Raw genomic sequence first — 19000 nt, 5'->3', positions numbered from 1 at the left:
TTCCTATCCTATCCTGTGAAAAACAAACCCTTACTTACCCCTTACTTACTTAAGAGAGTAAGTAGCAGTTTAGATACTCCTAATCAAATCTGTTTGATTAACTGATCATCAGCAACCATCAGCGCCTCTATAAAAGCAGAAGTTTTGGCAGTCTGCTGGTCTGGAGCATTCAGGTGTATGTTAACAAAAAGCCACAATGTAAGCAAATTAGCCTCACGGTCAGACCATGCAATGCTCACAGAACCTGCTCAGAAAAAAAACAAGCGCTACATCTCAAACATTACAGGCCTCAGTGGCATGTTAAATGTTAAAGTGCATGAAAAAGTTAAAGTTTGTCATATTAGACAAAGACTTAACAAGTATGGCTTGTTTGCAGGGGTTAGCTAGAAAAAGCATCGTCTCTCTCTAAAAAGAATAAGCCAACTCGGCTGTAGCAGCTGAACAGGACTTACAGAAAAATGTGCTTTGGACAGATATGAAAAAGTGAAAGTGTTTGGCCATAATGCACAGCTCCACGTTAGGAGAAAACCAAACACACTCAGCACAAACACCTCACACCAAATGTCAGCACGGTGGTGGAGGCATAATGATTTGGGATTGATTTTCAGTCACAGGACCTGGATACCTTGCAATCACTGAGTCGACCATGCACTTCTCTATATACCAACGTATTCTAGAACAAAATGTGAGGCCATCTGTGTGACAGCTAACGCTTAGCCCAAAGTGGGTCAAACGACACGTACAGCAGCAAATCTACAACTTACAACTTGTGTGTACTCACTTTTTCACATGACTGTGCGTGATTTCCTGTACCAAATGTATCAGCAAACTGGTTTCCTTTTTCAGTACCTCCCCCCTTCCCAAATAACTTTATGCAAATTATTTTTGCAGTCTGTTGCCACCTGACTGAGTTATTCAATAGAACTCAGAATTCAGCCGTTGCTGTTTGTCTGTCTGTCTCACTAGTTTAAAGTGGGCATTTCCTGTTTCTAAAAATTCCAGGCAATCACACCATCATCTGGCACATTACTGCAGAATGACATAGAAGTACTTTTAAAAAAATGCATACAGCAACATACACTCACTTTTCTTTGCAGTAGCCATCTCACAGGAATGAGTCCGATACAGACACACTTAGTCGCACACTGTCACAGCCTTGTCATCTCAGCAGTCCGACCTCAAAACAACTCTGCAAAAAAAAAGAAAAGTTAAGAAGTTAGGAGGCAATCACACAAGGGGGTGACAACAGAAAACAAGAGGAAATAAGCACTGAATGATAAGAACAAAGATTTACATGAGAGAAAAGTAAAAACACTGAAATAATGGCTGGACTCCCTGTGCTTGTTCCTAAATCCTCAACTCCCTGTTAGTGTGTATTTCAGCTGAGAGCACAGCTGTCCTGTACTAGTCAAGCCAGGAGAGCCAGAGACTCCCGACAGAGACTTCAATTAAAGGAAAACAACAAAACAGTCTAAGAGGATTAGCTATAGGGGCTGAGGCTGCTGCTGCTGCTAGTGGGCTTCGCACAGATGGAAAATGTTCATCGCTACTCTTCTTATAAGCACGGAGAAACTTTAACTATATTTATGCAAAGTATAGTGCAGCACAAGGTAGTCATAGCCAGTATATGAAAGCACGCAGGTCTATTTAATATACTACTACGATAACACTCAAAGATAGCAGTCTTATTTTCAGGCAGTACTGCTGTTATACAACAATAACCAACAGGTCTGACAGAGTTCAACAAGCAGCAGCTTTAAATAATTTTAACCAACAGGTGCAAGAACTCGTGACATTGCTATAGAAAGTTTTGAGAAGTGGCATTTGTAGTGCATCCAATTATTTGCTCTGGTGACACAATTTTTAAGTTAAGTCAGGTCTTAAGATTTGGAGCAGCTAATGCTATTATTAGTACAAAAGGGTGTTTTATGAAAAGTATGGAAGCACGTGAGTGCCACTTTAAAAAAAAAAAAAAATAACAATGCTAAAACAAGTTCCCCCATTGCTTTAACACTTTGTCTTTTTAGGCCTACGTGACAGAAAAAAAATAAATTGAAATTGAATTGAAAGTCTTTGTTGTCATTATACAAAAAATATTCTCCCTCACACCCACACACATCTTCATACATCATTTTAAAACTTTTTTCTCTTTATATTTCAAGAGAGGACTTGGAAGAGGTTTTTTCCCCCTGTGAGCACAAAACTTGATGAGTTTTCTCAACATTAAATAGCTTTATTCTCCTGCTTGTTGCTGGTGACAGTGAACATGTTTTATTTTTACTGTAGTAAGTTCAGAGTAGGGTAGGGCAACACTGACTTTGGTACAGTAAACAGTAAAGCAACCAAATAGAAAGAAATGTTGAAATGAACGTGCACATTTTTGTACACACATATAGCATTACCCATAATACCACCAAGTATAATTTGCTTTCATCTGTCTGAGATGACACAATCAAACTATCGGACAAGTCCTGTGCTCTTATTTTGAAGGTTCAACTACCGCTTACCAGATAACACTGGCTCTTCCTGTCTCTCGACAAGAAGGCTCATCGGGACGGTGTTTCAAGGCTCAAGCCACAGCTCGAGTCTTGTGCTGCAGCTGGTGATAGTAGGTGTACTGATTGGTATTGGTGTTGTTCCTGGATCATCGTAATTAATGTTGGTCCAGGCTCAACACGGCCAGAAATCAATCACATTGTTGTGATGTCACAGTATTGTGACGTGGAAAGAAACCTGCCAATGTCTACTCAGGAAAAAACAAAGACCAACAGGGTCAAGGTTAGTGTTTGCTGTGGTGGTGTTTCCATATTCAGCAACTATGACATCACAGCAATGTGACTGGTCACTTGCAAAGTTGAACCTGGACCAAGATTAATTATGATAATCGAAACACCAAGATATCCGATTGTGCAGTGAACTGTACTTGCTAATCTGCTCTGAAGACCTTCTGTGAGCTGGAGGGTAACTCGAGCCCGAAGCTGGTTGAAAACTGGCTCTTGTGCTGCCAATTTCCTTCTCTCACCCCAACGGGTCGCAGCAGATGGCCCCGCCCCTCCCTGAGCCTGGTTCTGCTGGAGGTTTCTTCCTGTTAAAAGGGAGTTTTTCCTTCCCACTGTCGCCAAAGTGCTTGCTCAAAGGAGGTCATTTGATTGTTGGGTTTTTTCTCTGTATGTATTATTGTAGTAGGGTCTGCCTTACAATATAAAGCGCCTTGAGGCGACTGTTGTTGTGATTTGGTGCTATATAAATAAAATTGAATTGAATTGAATTACACTGTTAACTTCTTAAAGCTCCAGAACAGAATTAGGAGTACCATCACAAAGTGCAGTAACAGGTGACATTTAGCATGATTTGTTTACAGATTTTTTAAAAACTGAGTGTGTCTCCATTCGCATCACAAGCGCCCTGCTGAAGCTACAGCTTTTATTCATTTTTTTAGAAGTTTTACTTCTAAGACATCAGGGGTCAGTTGAGATGGTCCACAGGTTGGTTCTGCCAGGCTGCAAGAAAATTTAAGCTCATTAATTTGAGACTCTTTATGTCACGATAATACCTAATCTCAGCTCAGACAGAAAAATGACTCACATGCATGCAGCTCACATGCATGTTAAATGCATTTGTTCTTTTGCCCATGTTTAACAGAAAAAAATTGTATCCCAGTTAGGAATTGTCAAAAAACAAATGCTGCTGACCTTACATCAGCCGTAATAAAGGTTCCTGTCCAAAATAAAAGATTTGCCAAGTCTGACCTTGTTCTTAGAAGTCACCAAATCCCTTTAAATAATTTTTAAAGGACCCGACGAGGTCTGTGAGACAAACCCCCAAGAATCCCACTTGTCCTGGTTTTTTAGTCAAAAGGAGAAATGAAAGTGAACCAAGTGAGGACCAATGCCAGACTCGCCACTTTGTTTTGCTGCAAATGGGGAGGTAAGGGTGTAACAGCCTGGAAGAGAAATTTTACAGTGTCACATCCACTGAGAGCGCTGCAGAAATCAGACAATGATCCACTTTTAGTGGTGCAAAATACCAGTCCTGTTTCAAGCACCTAAATGGGTCGCTAAGATTAGAAAGACGCTGATGGGATTCAAATGTGCACACTTCGAGCTGTAGAATCAGGGGGGTGACACATTAGATATATGATTGGATAGAAGCACAAAATTTTACAAGCTTAAAAAGTGTTTGCATAGATGTGTCGGGTTCTCTGTAATACGTAAAATACCACTACATATAGCTTATTCTAGGTTTATACTTGTGTTTTTGTTGTGGTGGAACACCACTTGGCAGGTTTTAAACAAAGCACAGGAAAAAAATGTGAATGGTCAGATTATTCTTTAACCTGCTATAAGACTGTTGTTAATATCTGTAAGCTTTCAGAGCAACTTCTTTACTCCAGTTTGACCTACTGTACTGGCAAACCGTGCATAGTTTTCCTGCCTAATGACTAATTATTAAGGACATCCTGCTGTGACAAGTTTCAGATAATGTGACTAAACTGTTGGCTTGGTCACAACGTGTCAGACCATATGACTAACGCTGCATTTTTTGCACTGTTTCACGTCACCGTTATGCAATCACAAAGTTCACAAGTTTTAATTTGACTAGTATATAATTTTGTTACGCTCACAGTCATTTTGTTAAAACCTGCAAAAACAGATCCCAGGTTGCAACAAATTAGATGATTTTTTCTTCTGCAATACGCTGGGATTTCGAAGAGAGCTACTAAAGAGTTACTGCTATTCGCTTGAAACTTGGGGGTACTGGATTCTGTATAAATGTGTTACTAAGCAAGGCAAGTAGGACATTGCAATGCTATACAATGTCACGCATTCATGGCAGGTGGGGCCAAGAAAACAAATGTCACTGTTAATTACACAAAGTTACTAAGGCTACGTCCACACTAATGCGTTTCCGTTTGAAAACGTTTTGGAATCCCGTCCACACTGAGACGGCGTTTTCCCCAAGGAAAAACGCAGCGTTTTGAAAACGCTCTCGAAAACGCATACATTTCAAAACGGAGCTGTCCCGTCGCAGTGTGGACACCTGAAAATGCAGACTTTCGAAAACGATGACGCATGTTGGTCATATGATGCAGTCATGTGACCACTTAAACCACGATGGCGGACGGCATCGGACAGCAGTTGTTTTGTTTGCTCACAATTTTGGTAGTTGAGTCGTCTTGCGTTTCACGCATGCGCAGATGCGTCAGCGTTTTCGGCCGTTTTAGTGTGGACGCGCAACTCTTTGAAAACGACTGAAAACGCTAGTGTGGACGCGGAGCGTTTTCAGACGTTATTGCAAAACGCTGTCTTGCAATAACATAATCAATGCCATTTGCTTCAGCAGTTTTAATGTTGTGGCTCATCACCTGTTGCTGTATTTCCACGCTGACTCAACCTGTGAAACTGCAAGGCCTTGTTTCTTCAAAGGGCAAACCTCATTTATGTGCATGACCCCTCATTTAAACCACGAAGCCCAGCGAGGCGTTGTCACAGCTCTGCACCACGGCCCATAAATTAAAACTGCAGATGCCACAGAGAGCAGCAACAGGTATTTGTTATTTTAAGGAGGTGATTTGCTCCCTGTAAAACAGGCACAAACTGGCAGCAACAGGAACCATAACATATTTATAGTTAACATGACCTGACTACACTATTACGTGACCGAAGTTGTGGACCTCGCTCACACTTTTTGTTGCACGTGGGATCCACCACAGCACAAAATCACTCTGATGCATGAATTATGCTTCAGCTGGAAATCTACATTGTAATTTACAACATAACCGGAAACTTCTTTTAACCCTACGACACCATGACCTCCCACATGACTCAACGTGACCATTGCAGCCTGCACTGACTTGAATGGCGTTAAAGGTTGCAGTATAGGATTAAAGAGGGGTTTCCGGTTACGTCACAAGTTATGACGTAGATTTCCCACAGAAGTCTAAATCCAGCTTTAGAACAGAACAGTGCTGTGACTGTGAGCTTACTTGTGGTTCCTAGGATAATTTAGAAGTAGAATGGGATGCAGTGCCTTCAGCTTTCAGGCCCATCTTCTGTTTTGCTTCTGCTTCCAGTTTGGATTCAGGAGACAGACACCGTCTCTACTTTTAAAATTAGGCTTGAAATTTTCCTTTTTGTCAAAGTCTACAGTTAGGGCTGCGTCAGGTGAGCCTGACTCCTCCCTTTATCACGCTGCAATAGGCCCTCTCCCCTTACCCTCAACCAGTCGCAGCAGATGGCTGCCTCTCCCTGAACTTGGTTCTGACGGACGTTTCTTCCTGTTAAAAGGGAGTTTTTCTCTCCCAATGTCGCCAAGTGCTTGTTCATAGGGGGTCATCTAATTGTTGGGGGTGTTCTTTTTTATTATTTTTAGGGTCTTTTTCATACAATATAAAGCACCTTGAGGCAAATCCCGTTCTGATTTGCTGGTATATAAATAAAATTGCATTGCACTGAAAAAGGTGCAACAGCATATTAACAATGCATAGAGCAACAAAAGCAACAGTTTTTACTACATCATTAGCTTCATTTGTTTTAAGTGTGTTGTGTGAAGACCTTAATGGGGATATAAAAGTAAACGGGAGCTGGGTTCAGGTTGCCATATGGTCCAAGTGAATGTACGCTTGATTGAGGGAACATCTAGGTACTGGTTTCCTCTCCTTTGCCTATCACAGGGAAAGAAAAAGTTTGTTTGTTTGTTTTGGTTTGTTTTTGTTTTTATTTTTGCCAAATCCACATTGGCATTTGAAATATGAGACAGCTTAGCTGGCAGTGAGTGATATTTTCTTAAGCTTTTATGTGTTTGTACGAGTTATTCAAAGGACTACTCTCTTCTTCTTTTTTTTAAACCTCTCAGAAGTTTTGAAAGACTCTGTCAAGTCTCATTTAATCACTTTTAAAGGCACCACTTGCAACTAAATTTGTACTGATGGATTTTATGTTGCTTTACGAATACAGCTTTAAATGCACAGCAGACCATTAAAACTCTTACACAGCCATGCTGGTTTTCCCCGAGCTTTTCCTGCAGAGCAACAAAGAAAGTACAAGTGGAAGAAGAAGCAAGAATTACTTTTGCACAAAACATGAAGCATTAGGATTAAAAATGTGCAGAGGTGAGGTCACAAATAAAGGGCTCTGTTAGTTCATCTGGTACACTTCTTTGTAGTAACACTAGAATTATCACGCAGTCGTCACAGTGAGTAAAGCGTGCAGCATCGACAATCACTACAATTACACGTCTGTCTACACAAAGACTCCCTCCTCATCCAGCCAACCAGCCAGGTGGTTTGTTGCTTCCCTCTTAAAAAGTTACCGCGTTTCACAAACGGTCGATGCTTTCTATTGTTTTGCTTCCTTGTTGCTTACCTTTACTCACAGCACACGGAAGTCGTACATTTAACCGTGCGGACAAGTGGAAGTGAAAACCTTCTCCGAAATATGTAGCAGCAGCAGCAGCAGCAGCAGGAGCAACAGCCTCTCAGAAAATCAGGCGGGCACCAAACCCTCACCTCTCGCCTCCGGTTCTACTTTCCTCAGTCGGACGATTTCCGCATTTGGTCACGTGGTGCGGCTGCGGCTCCGGGTGTTGCGCTTCCAAGTCTATATTTTACAAACGCGAAAAAGGCGGTGGTGCAAAAGCAGAACCGCTCCTCTCTACTCTCTGTGCTGCAGTAGAGTGACAGTCAAAGCTGGCTGTGAAACACCCCCAGTCTCCTCTTTCATCCTCGCGGTTTACTGTAGCGGATAGCGCCATCTGGCGGTGCTTTCTGCGCATGGGCAAACTCTAAATGAAGTTCTGTCCCTGACTCTGAAGATAATGTGTTTTTATTGCAGAGACACATTACATCGCTTGATTTAACTTAGTTTTATTAAAAGATAAGTTTTCAAACATCACAGCTGCCGGCCAAACTTAAACCAGACAAAGAAATGTTTGTTAGGAGTACTGACCCACTGTCTTTAAACCCCATTTTATTAGCACTATTTTATACTTATGCTACTTTATTTCACTGCATTGTATTGGTCCTGTATGCTTCATGGGGACCATCAGAGAAGGTAATCTCCCCAACACCATTTAGTCACTGGACTTATGTTAAAAGGCGCAGACAGGATTACAGATAATTAAAATGCACACCATAAAGAAAACATGCTTAGCTGATGCACAGAGGATTCGTGACATGTTGCACACTCTCTGTGGTAAACAAGTTAAACCTTGGTGCGAACGTGCAGTCATTTGCTTTGTCATTCAATAATATTATGCTGCTTTTATTTATGACATGGCCGGGCGGATCCAAGGTGGCCCTCTGGCCGGTTCTAGTCCCCGGGCAATATTTTGCAAAAGACGTGGTTTAGGACTCTTTTTTAGCCATGCTGCACCTCCCTTGCATTAATCCTCCATTAATCCATTAAAACGTGCTTGACGAGAAGGTGTCATTCTGTTCTTAAGTGTCGGTAAACCTTGTTAAACGACGTTAAATTATTAACCAAGGTGAAATTGCTTCCCCCTATCTTTCTTTTATTATTATTATTGTACTTGTTGTTTATTTCGTTTATGGCAAATAAACACCCGCACCGAGCGCGTGAAAGTCGGTAAACTCAAGTTTGAGTTTTCAGCCAGCTAGTGGAGTTAGCTTGTAACATCAAGCCCACCTTAAGGTAAGATTATGGCTAACATAGAAGAATTTAGTGATGTGTTTCAGTTAAACTGTTTAGAGTTTGTTGGAAAACAATGCTAATGTTAATGTCAAGGTAATAACGGTGTGACTGAGGGCTGCTGCGTCGATGCGACACCGTAAACTTGCAGTTTTAGCTAGCTTTTAAAGTCACGTTAAATTGGCGTGATGCACTAAAATTTGACCTTTCACGCGTGTAAGTCGTGGGCTTGGTGTGTTTTAAAAGTGTTGTGAAAACCTTTTGGTAAATACCAGACTAAATGGGAGTTGCTGGTCAGCAGTAGATAACCCTGAATTCAGATTATCACATGGTTAATGGTGCACTTTTTGTTTGTGTTGGTGAATACTAATTGATGGTTTCCTCTCTTATTACCAGGGATGTTCTTACATGCTTACATGTTCTTAGCGACTTATTTCATACTCGACTAACCTTGGGATAAATTTAGATTAATTTACTAGTCTAAAACTAAGAAACACTCAAGTATTGTGTTAAATGTGAGAACAGATTAATGGAAAACGTCAAAAACTAATAACAAAGGCATTTGAAAGCATTGATCATATTCTTTAATAAAAAATCATGGCTTAAGGCACTTTGCATCTTACATAATATTACACGTTAAATCAAAACAAACAAGGAAGAAGAAAAACTGATAAATATGATTTGAAAACATGTCACTGCAAAAGATTTTAACGGATTACAGTGGTCCGTCGCTATAACGTGGTTCACCTTACGCGGCCTCCTATTTTGTGGATTTTTTTGTGCTTTTTTTTTTTCCTTTTACAGCACGTTGTGTTCTGTGTCCTGATTGGCTGTAGATCAATCAATCGCCTCCATGCCGTGTCTGCTGTACAGTACAGAATGTGTTCAGCTTGTTAAATTTACATAAATCTTAATAAATCTATGCTAGCAGTGTGACTGAAGTGCTGAACTTTATGTTTGTAAGTTTTCTCCCCAACAAACACAACAATGTAGATGAACCATTTTGCACCGTCAAAGGCAGTAGCGCCCAAAAGGCAGAGGAAGATGCTAACCATCGCACAAGGAGTTGGACTTCTGGACATGCTAAAGGAAGGTAGAAGTTACCGTATTTTTCGGATTATAAGGTGCATTAAGCGAAACACCTCAACGCACGCTTGGGCTCTGGAACAATTCTTCTGGAGACGGGCTGTACTCTGTTCCAGCCTGTAGTTGCCCTAAGTGAGAAGTGGTGGGCAGGGGTGGTGGTGGTCGCCTTGTATCCTGTTGGCTTGCTACCTGTATGTTTAGGTTTTCAAAAGTAGACAAGAGGGTCCACTTTTTTATTTATCATGTGTTAATGATGAATAAAATCATAATCGTAAAATCAAAATCATAATACTTTGTTTAGTTATTACTCTTTTGATACTTAAGAACCAAATACTTCCTATGATCCAAGCACTCGCAATGAGAAGAGTGCTTGTTCTTAAACAATAACTTGGAGTTTCGTCATCAGCCCGGCTAGCTCAGTCGGTAGAGCATGAGACTCTTAATCTCAGGGTCGTGGGTTCGAGCCCCACGTTGGGCGCTCTCGTTTTAATCCTATGTATCATCACCTGAATTTTTTTTTCAGTGACCCCACAATCTGCCTTCCATATTTAAAAAACAAAAACACTAAAAACACACGGCCGCATCCCCGTTATAACTTTCAAAAACAGGACCTCCCTCACTTGTTTCCATGTAGTCTCTGTGGCGCAATCGGTTAGCGCGTTCGGCTGTTAACCGAAAGGTTGGTGGTTCGAGCCCACCCAGGGACGACTTGGTTTTTTTTGGGGTTTTTTTACCTTTCTTCTTCATGTCTTTGGGATAATGCAACTTTACAAAGCTTTATAGTGATTTCTGACGCCCCACCCCTTTGGCCCTTGGAAACCTTAATTCACAATAAAGAACATTACTCTTTTGTAGTATAAGCAGAAATACTGTGTTTCTGCTTTTACTATCCAGTGTGAATTGCCAGTTTTAAATTTGAAAGGTAAGTACAGAGAAACTGCAGTCTCCTGCTTTCCTTTCTTCTGCTGCCCATCCCCCTCAGTTGTGCGCTTGTTGCGTTCCTCCATTGTTAGTTTCCCGTGTTTGCTTGTCTTGTAACAAAAACATGAAAGAAAAAGCGCAGGGATCGCCACAGAGACAAGACATCGTTTATCACCGGCTTTGCCACAGTATTCCTGTGCGTGCTAAACGACGGGGGCAATTGGGGTCTTTGTATACACCTGCTTAGAAGTCGTGTGGTTGCAGTGTGATCCGCAGCCCGGCTAGCTCAGTCGGTAGAGCATGAGACTCTTAATCTCAGGGTCGTGGGTTCGAGCCCCACGTTGGGCGTATACCTTTTAGCTTCCTCTAACTGAGCACAAACATGATAAACTCTACAAAGAATTTACTTCACCAATACATAATAAATTAATATTTATTAAGGATCAAGGCAACAGCATGTTATTCTTACTCACAATCAGGTGCTCTATCTACTGTGAAAAGGTTACTGTCTCAAAGTGTAATCTTAGAAACAAAAAACAGCTGCTGCATATATATGTGTGTATATATATATATATATATATATATATATATACACTATACTGACTTTGCATGGATGTAAGGTCTAGGTACGACAAATCAAACCATGTGGTCTCTGTGGCGCAATCGGTTAGCGCGTTCGGCTGTTAACCGAAAGGTTGGTGGTTCGAGCCCACCCAGGGACGACTTCTTTTCTTCCGGCTTCACTGTGAAAGCTGTTTGTAGTGCAACAGGGGGTAGAGCAGGAATCAGAAACACTGAGACAAGGAAAGGTATCCTGCATGTAACTGCTTAAGATGTTTCTTTACATTAAACGTCTTGATCCATGCTCAAGCATCCATGTAAGTAAATCACAAAAGGTTTATTCTGTTCATCTGGACATAGCATTTCCAAGAGAGAAACAGATGAAGCGAATCAACCTTTTGGGATCCATATTTAAACCACGTGTGAAGCACAGCTTCAAGAAGTAGCATAAATTTACTGTTACTGTACCACTACACGGTTTAGTATTTCACAAACACATATTGAAATATTTCTGTTTCAATGAATTCAAACTAATGGATTTATTTCTTTTGAATTAAGTAACACTTATGAACTACTTCGGCAAATATGGCAAGAAAAAAATGAAAAAATCAATGCGCCCAACGTGGGGCTCGAACCCACGACCCTGAGATTAAGAGTCTCATGCTCTACCGACTGAGCTAGCCGGGCTGATGAGCCAAAACTCCAAGAAAATGTTTAAGAAGGAACAATCCTCTCACGTGTTAGACCTCACTAGTAGGAAGTATCAAAAGACTAATAACTAAACAAAGGATGACTGTTTAAAACATGTGACTTGTAGGTTATGAAGTTGGCAGTCAGTTTGCAGTTGCGGAAGAACCACCAACACCCCAAAGAAGGATATCACCCTCGATAAAACGTTTGGCTGGGTTCATCAAACGACCACGTCCAGCATACAGACTATTGTGAAACACTACCATTGCATTGTGAGGAAGCAGCTGCGCTGGACTTTGGTGCCACGTTCTGCATTGCCTGGCAAGAATAGTAATAGCGTCCCTGGGTGGGCTCGAACCACCAACCTTTCGGTTAACAGCCGAACGCGCTAACCGATTGCGCCACAGAGACTGACAAAGCGCCAACCAGGGGTGTCGAGACAGAACGGGGGCTGGGTGGCGGTGTTCTGGTGTTTTTGGTTCTGGGGTAAACGACCACGTCCAGCATTCAGACTGTTGTGAAACAATAACATTGCACTGTGAGGCAGCAGTGGCGCTGGACTTTTGCGCCACGTTCTGCATTACCTGCCAAGAACAGCGATATCGTCCCTGGGTGAGCTCGAACCACCATCCTTTCGGTTAAAACAGCCGTACGCGCTACTCGATTGCACCTCAGAGAATGACAAAGGCGACCCACAGGTGTCGAGACAGAACGGGGCTGGGTGGCGGTGTTCTGGTGTTTTGGTTCTGGGGAAAACGATTGTGCCACAGAGTGAGGAAACCCAAGCAAGGGGGTCGAGAGTGTACGGAGGGGTTGAGTGGAGGTTTTCTGGTACTTCCTCTCCATATGGTAGCCCTGATTGTTTAAAACATGTCACCGGTAGGTTATGAAGTTGGCAGTCAGTTTGCAGTTGCGGAAGAACCACCAACACCCCAAAGAAGGATATCACCCTCGATAAAACGTTTGGCTGGGTTCATCAAACGACCACGTCCAGCATACAGACTATTGTGAAACACTACCATTGCATTGTGAGGAAGCAGCTGCGCTGGACTTTGGTGCCACGTTCTGCATTGCCTGGCAAGAATAGTAATAGCGTCCCTGGGTGGGCTCGAACCACCAACCTTTCGGTTAACAGCCGAGCGCGCTAACCGATTGCGCCACAGAGACTGACAAAGCGCCAACCAGGGGTGTCGAGACAGAACGGGGCTGGGTGGCGGTGTTCTGGTGTTTTGGTTCTGGGGTAAGCGACCACGTCCAGCATTCAGACTGTTGTGAAACAATAACATTGCACTGTGAGGCAGCAGTGGCGCTGGACTTTTGCGCCACGTTCTGCATTACCTGCCAAGAACAGCGATATCGTCCCTGGGTGAGCTCGAACCACCATCCTTTCGGTTAAAACAGCCGTACGCGCTACTCGATTGCACCTCAGAGAATGACAAAGGGCGACCCACAGGTGTCGAGACAGAACGGGGGCTGGGTGGCGGTGTTCTGGTGTTTTTGGTTCTGGGGAAAACGATTGTGCCACAGAGAGAGAGAAACCCAAGCAAGGGGTCGAGAGTGTACGGAGGGGTTGAGTGGAGGTTTTCTGGTACTTCCTCTCCATATGGTAGCCCTGATTGTTTAAAACATGTCACCGGTAGGTTATGAAGTTGGCAGTCAGTTTGCAGTTGCGGAAGAACCACCAACACCCCAAAGAAGGATATCACCCTCGATGAAACGTTTGGCTGGGTTCATCAAACGACCACGTCCAGCATACAGACTATTGTGAAACACTACCATTGCATTGTGAGGAAGCAGCTGCGCTGGACTTTGGTGCCACGTTCTGCATTGCCTGGCAAGAATAGTAATAGCGTCCCTGGGTGGGCTCGAACCACCAACCTTTCGGTTAACAGCCGAACGCGCTAACCGATTGCGCCACAGAGACTGACAAAGCGCCAACCAGGGGTGTCGAGACAGAACGGGGGCTGGGTGGCGGTGTTCTGGTGTTTTTGGTTCTGGGGTAAACGACCACGTCCAGCATTCAGACTGTTGTGAAACAATAACATTGCATTGTGAGGCAGAAGTGGCGCTGGACTTTTGCGCCACGTTCTGCATTACCTGCCAAGAACAGCGATATCGTCCCTGGGTGAGCTCGAACCACCATCCTCTCGGTTAAAACAGCCGTGACGCTCTACTCGATTGCACCTCAGAGAATGGCAAAGGCGACACACAGGTGTCGAGACAGAACGGGGCTGGGTGGCGGTGTTCTGGTGTTTTTGGTTCTGGGGAAAACGATTGTGCCACTGAGAGTGAGGAAACCCAAGCAAGGGGTCGAGAGTGTACGGAGGGGTTGAGTGGAGGTTTTCTGGTACTTCCTCTTCATATGGTAGCCCTGATTGTTTAAAACATGTCACCGGTAGTTTATGAAGTTGGCAGTCAGTTTGCAGTTGCGGAAGAACCACCAACACCCCAAAGAAGGATATCACCCTCGATGAAACATTTGGCTGGGTTCATCAAACGACCACGTCCAGCATACAGTCTATTGTGAAACACTACCATTGCATTGTGAGGAAGCAGCTGCGCTGGACTTTGGTGCCACGTTCTGCATTGCCTGGCAAGAATAGTAATAGCGTCCCTGGGTGGGCTCGAACCACCAACCTTTCGGTTAACAGCCGAACGCGCTAACCGATTGCGCCACAGAGACTGACAAAGAGCAAACCAGGGGTGTCGAGACAGAACGGGGCTGGGTGGCGGTGTTCTGGTGTTTTTGGTTCTGGGGTAAACGACCACGTCCAGCATTCAGACTGTTGTGAAACAATAACATTGCACTGTGAGGCAGCAGTGGCGCTGGACTTTTGCGCCACGTTCTGCATTACCTGCCAAGAACAGCGATATCGTCCCTGGGTGAGCTCGAACCACCATCCTTTCGGTTAAAACAGCCGACGCGCTACTCGATTGCACCTCAGAGAATGACAAAGGCGACCCACAGGTGTCGAGACAGAACGGGGCTGGGTGGCGGTGTTCTGGTGTTTTTGGTTCTGGGAAAACGATTGTGCCACAGAGAGTGAGGAAACCCAAGCAAGGGGTCGAGAGTGTACGGAGGGGTTGAGTGGAGGTTTTCTGGTACTTCCTCTCCATATGGTAGCCCTGATTGTTTAAAACATGTCACCGGTAGGTTATGAAGTTGGCAGTCAGTTTGCAGTTGCGGAAGAACCACCAACACCCCAAAGAAGGATATCACCCTCGATAAAACGTTTGGCTGGGTTCATCAAACGACCACGCCCAGCATACAGACTATTGTGAAACACTACCATTGCATTGTGAGGAAGCAGCTGCGCTGGACTTTGGTGCCACGTTCTGCATTGCCTGGCAAGAATAGTAATAGCATCCCTGGGTGGGCTCGAACCACCAACCTTTCGGTTAACAGCCGAACGCGCTAACCGATTGCGCCACAGAGACTGACAAAGAGCCAACCAGGGTGTCGAGACAGAACGGGGCTGGGTGGCGGTGTTCTGGTGTTTTTGGTTCTGGGGTAAAGCGACCACGTCCAGCATTCAGACTGTTGTGAAACAATAACATTGCACTGTGAGGCAGCAGTGGCGCTGGACTTTTGCGCCACGTTCTGCATTACCTGCCAAGAACAGCGATATCGTCCCTGGGTGAGCTCGAACCACCATCCTCTCGGTTAAAACAGCCGACGCGCTACTCGATTGCACCTCAGAGAATGACAAAGGGCGACCCACAGGTGTCGAGACAGAACGGGGCTGGGTGGCGGTGTTCTGGTGTTTTTGGTTCTGGGGAAAACGATTGTGCCACAGAGAGTGAGGAAACCCAAGCAAGGGGTCGAGAGTGTAACGGAGGGGTTGAGTGGAGGTTTTCTGGTACTTCCTCTCCATATGGTAGCCCTGATTGTTTAAAACATGTCACCGGTAGGTTATGAAGTTGGCAGTCAGTTTGCAGTTGCGGAAGAACCACCAACACCCCAAAGAAGGATATCACCCTCGATGAAACATTTGGCTGGGTTCATCAAACGACCACGCCCAGCATACAGACTATTGTGAAACACTACCATTGCATTGTGAGGAAGCAGCTGCGCTGGACTTTGGTGCCACGTTCTGCATTGCCTGGCAAGAAATAGTAATAGCGTCCCTGGGTGGGCTCGAACCACCAACCTTTCGGTTAACAGCCGAACGCGCTAACCGATTGCGCCACAGAGACTGACAAAGCGCCAACCAGGGGTGTCGAGACAGAACGGGGCTGGGTGGCGGTGTTCTGGTGTTTTTGGTTCTGGGGTAAACGACCACGCCCAGCATTCAGACTGTTGTGAAACAATAACATTGCATTGTGAGGCAGAAGTGGCGCTGGACTTTTGCGCCACGTTCTGCATTACCTGCCAAGAACAGCGATATCGTCCCTGGGTGAGCTCGAACCACCATCCTCTCGGTTAAAACAGCCATACGCGCTACTCGATTGCACCTCAGAGAATGGCAAAGGCGACACACAGGTGTCGAGACAGAACGGGGCTGGGTGGCGGTGTTCTGGTGTTTTTGGTTCTGGGGAAACGATTGTGCCACTGAGAGTGAGGAAACCCAAGCAAGGGGGTCGAGAGTGTACGGAGGGGTTGAGTGGAGGTTTTCTGGTACTTCCTCTCCATATGGTAGCCCTGATTGTTTAACACTAGAATTACTGAGCCTTTTTTCCCTGGTGCAAGTCCCTACTACTAGATTTACTGGCCTGCGCAAATTTGCGTAAATTCCCCTGACCTTAACACCTCTTGGCACCCCGCTGAGATTTTCACAGGTCTTCAGCTGCATTGTTCTCCTGCTTTTGTTGTGCAAACACACCTCCCCAACCCCTAACCATGAGAGATTCAAGTTTTTCCTTCCTGCAAGGCTACTTTCCTTCCTTACCTGCCTGCATGCCTGTCCATAAACATATATACACAGAGTTGTACATATATTTATATATTTATATAGCCACACCTTATATAATATGCATAAAGTCTAGTTATACACACAGACACATCTATATCATATACACACACACACTATGTATATATATATATATATATATATATATATATATATATATATATATAAAAAATGTTTGTATAGTGCACTTTCTATACCTTGCTCTGTCCACTTTTTGCAATGACAATGCAGATTTTCCACTTGTGGGACAAATAAATGCAGATTTGTGTGTGTGTGTGTGTGTGTGTGTGTGTGTGTGTGTGTGTGTGTGTGTGTGTGTGTGTGTGTGTGTGTGTGTGTGCGCAACATTGGCATTTGTTTACTCAGATCCAAGGCAGGCCAAACCTCTGTGTTACAACCTACATACAAAAGACAGACATTCACAATATATGGGTACACAAGTCTGTTTTATTTCAAAGTGTTTCAAACTTTACAGCGTTTGCAGACCCAGTGTCCATCATCCCTGCATTTGGCACAGGTGAATTTCTTACATGTTGCACAGGTAAATCTGCTGCGATTCCTGTTGCAGCTCTCTTGCACCTGGCACTGCGTTGTCTTTACAGTCCCTGGCACAGCAGCTGCAGCAGCCTGCCTCTGTGCTAAGATTTCCTTGTGCTGCGTGAATCGGCTACTGAAGTTGCTGAGCTAGAAGACGAGAAACAATCTTCTTTGCCTGTCCACCCTGTACATGCCTTGTACAAAATGTAGGCATTCACTGCCGCCAGGTCCAGCATATTGTAGAAAACCGCTACTGGCCACCTGCGTGTTGCTGATCTTACAGAATACATCCGTGCCATTTGGTCCAACACGTCTACACCACACTGTAAAAGCAGAGCGAGAGAGTCATGAGTATATGTTTTTTCTATAGGCCTGTATAGCACACATCAGAAAACATTGTAGCACTGGTGTAAATTGTACACACATTCACATACCTTCATGTGGTTGTAGTCTGTGATCGTGTTGGGTTTCCTCTTTCTGCCGTCACCGATCGTCACGCCTTGGTGCATGGAACTTAGAACACACACAGTCTTGTTTTTTTTAGGTGCATAAATTGTCAAGGAGACACTGCCACTTCTAAGCACTGAAGTGGAGAATACCTCTCGCTTTGCAGTATCTTTTGCAAGTTGAGGAAGTTCACGCCGGACTTTATTCACCGTGCCCAGTAATGTTGTTTTTGCGCTGCAGCAGTCTGTGCGACAGTGACAGTGAAGTAAAGAAATTGTCCGTTGTGATTTCTCCCATCATCCAAAAACGGCTCCATCAGTTTCATGACCACGTTCTCTGCCAGCCTCTCTCCCTTCTGACGACTGGGGTCCTTTCCCAAGTAAGGAGATGCACTGCAGACATATTTGGTGTCCAAATCTGTGGCCATCCAGAACTTGATCCCAAATTTGTCTGGCTTGGTTGCAATATACTGGGTGAATGGACAATGAACCTTGGTAGGGAACAGCTGTTCATCTATGGTCATGTGTTCCCCTGGAGTGAAACTCTTAGCACAGATCTCGTTGAAGCGTGTCCAGATGTCGGAGATCGCTGCAAATTTGTCTGTTTTCACCCGTTCTGCCCGCGTGTCCCTGTCATCAAATCGAAGGTGTTGCATAATTGAAATGAATCTATCTCGGGCATTGTCTCTTTGATTAGTGGCACCAGAAAACTTTCTGACCAGCAATCCACAATGGCACCAACAGGACACATGATTGCTCTTACAAACAGGATTGAAATGGATGCCATAAGTTCATGAACTGCCAAATTCCAGTCCGGCTCTGTTCTGCGGGCTTGATGTACCGTGCACTCTCTGATGGTCTGCATCATTCCACGTCTAACAGGCAAAGGAAGCTTTGGAGCACACTTGTAACTTTACGCTGTCGGAAGATAAACAAATAGAAAATGGTAAATTTACATGAACCTCACTCTAAATGGGTTTATATAAATATCATATCTAATATGGCAGTGACAAACCTTAGCAGACTCTGTGGGTCCAGCTTGCGCAGTGAAGCACGAACGATTTGCTTCTGCACTGGGCATTCCAATGTCCTCCTCAACCCACACAGTGCCGTCTTTTGCCGTGTGGTTCTGGCTGGGCTTCCCAGTACCACGGGCCTCTTCCGTGGAGGCATGTTGGGTTCTTGTTCCGTCTCATTTTCA

General features: G+C 44.2%; 1 protein-coding gene and 11 non-coding genes across 15 annotated transcripts in view; 4 read left to right on the top strand and 8 right to left on the bottom strand.

The window, feature by feature from the left end:
* The window catches only part of c3h20orf27 (chromosome 3 C20orf27 homolog), a 40021-nt gene extending 32310 nt beyond the window's left edge, over positions 1 to 7711 (bottom strand). Inside the window, exons 1-2 of one of the 4 annotated variants that reach the window (XM_039609785.1) lie at positions 7365 to 7711; positions 1080 to 1189 (exon numbers count right to left, since the gene is read on the bottom strand). In XM_039609785.1, coding sequence (XP_039465719.1) covers positions 1080 to 1104 — 25 coding nt within the window. In that variant the 5' untranslated portion in view covers positions 1105 to 1189; positions 7365 to 7711. The remainder of the gene's footprint in view (positions 1 to 1079; positions 1190 to 7364) is intronic. The other 3 variants (XM_039609786.1, XM_031726892.2, XM_031726893.2) reach the window with 3 other exon arrangements.
* Positions 7712 to 10139: 2428 nt separating this feature from the next.
* On the top strand, positions 10140 to 10212 carry trnak-cuu. Its single transcript has one exon. It is a non-coding gene; the product is annotated as a tRNA-Lys (tRNA).
* A 155-nt stretch (positions 10213 to 10367) lies between these two features.
* On the top strand, positions 10368 to 10441 carry trnan-guu. Its single transcript has one exon. It is a non-coding gene; the product is annotated as a tRNA-Asn (tRNA).
* Positions 10442 to 10930: 489 nt separating this feature from the next.
* On the top strand, positions 10931 to 11003 carry trnak-cuu. The gene has a single exon. It is a non-coding gene; the product is annotated as a tRNA-Lys (tRNA).
* Positions 11004 to 11303: 300 nt separating this feature from the next.
* Positions 11304 to 11377, top strand: trnan-guu. The gene has a single exon. It is a non-coding gene; the product is annotated as a tRNA-Asn (tRNA).
* A 453-nt stretch (positions 11378 to 11830) lies between these two features.
* On the bottom strand, positions 11831 to 11903 carry trnak-cuu. Its single transcript has one exon. It is a non-coding gene; the product is annotated as a tRNA-Lys (tRNA).
* A 340-nt stretch (positions 11904 to 12243) lies between these two features.
* Positions 12244 to 12317, bottom strand: trnan-guu. Its single transcript has one exon. It is a non-coding gene; the product is annotated as a tRNA-Asn (tRNA).
* A 682-nt stretch (positions 12318 to 12999) lies between these two features.
* trnan-guu lies at positions 13000 to 13073 on the bottom strand. Its single transcript has one exon. It is a non-coding gene; the product is annotated as a tRNA-Asn (tRNA).
* Positions 13074 to 13756: 683 nt separating this feature from the next.
* Positions 13757 to 13830, bottom strand: trnan-guu. Its single transcript has one exon. It is a non-coding gene; the product is annotated as a tRNA-Asn (tRNA).
* Positions 13831 to 14515: 685 nt separating this feature from the next.
* On the bottom strand, positions 14516 to 14589 carry trnan-guu. The gene has a single exon. It is a non-coding gene; the product is annotated as a tRNA-Asn (tRNA).
* A 681-nt stretch (positions 14590 to 15270) lies between these two features.
* Positions 15271 to 15344, bottom strand: trnan-guu. The gene has a single exon. It is a non-coding gene; the product is annotated as a tRNA-Asn (tRNA).
* Positions 15345 to 16029: 685 nt separating this feature from the next.
* On the bottom strand, positions 16030 to 16103 carry trnan-guu. Its single transcript has one exon. It is a non-coding gene; the product is annotated as a tRNA-Asn (tRNA).
* Positions 16104 to 19000: the final 2897 nt, after the last annotated feature.

The sequence above is a fragment of the Oreochromis aureus genome, linkage group 3 (genome assembly GCF_013358895.1).
Source record: "Oreochromis aureus strain Israel breed Guangdong linkage group 3, ZZ_aureus, whole genome shotgun sequence".
Classification (NCBI taxonomy): Eukaryota; Metazoa; Chordata; class Actinopteri; order Cichliformes; family Cichlidae; genus Oreochromis; species Oreochromis aureus.
The sequence above is the reverse complement of the archived record's forward strand: the minus strand, read 5'-3'. Positions and strand labels throughout refer to the sequence as shown.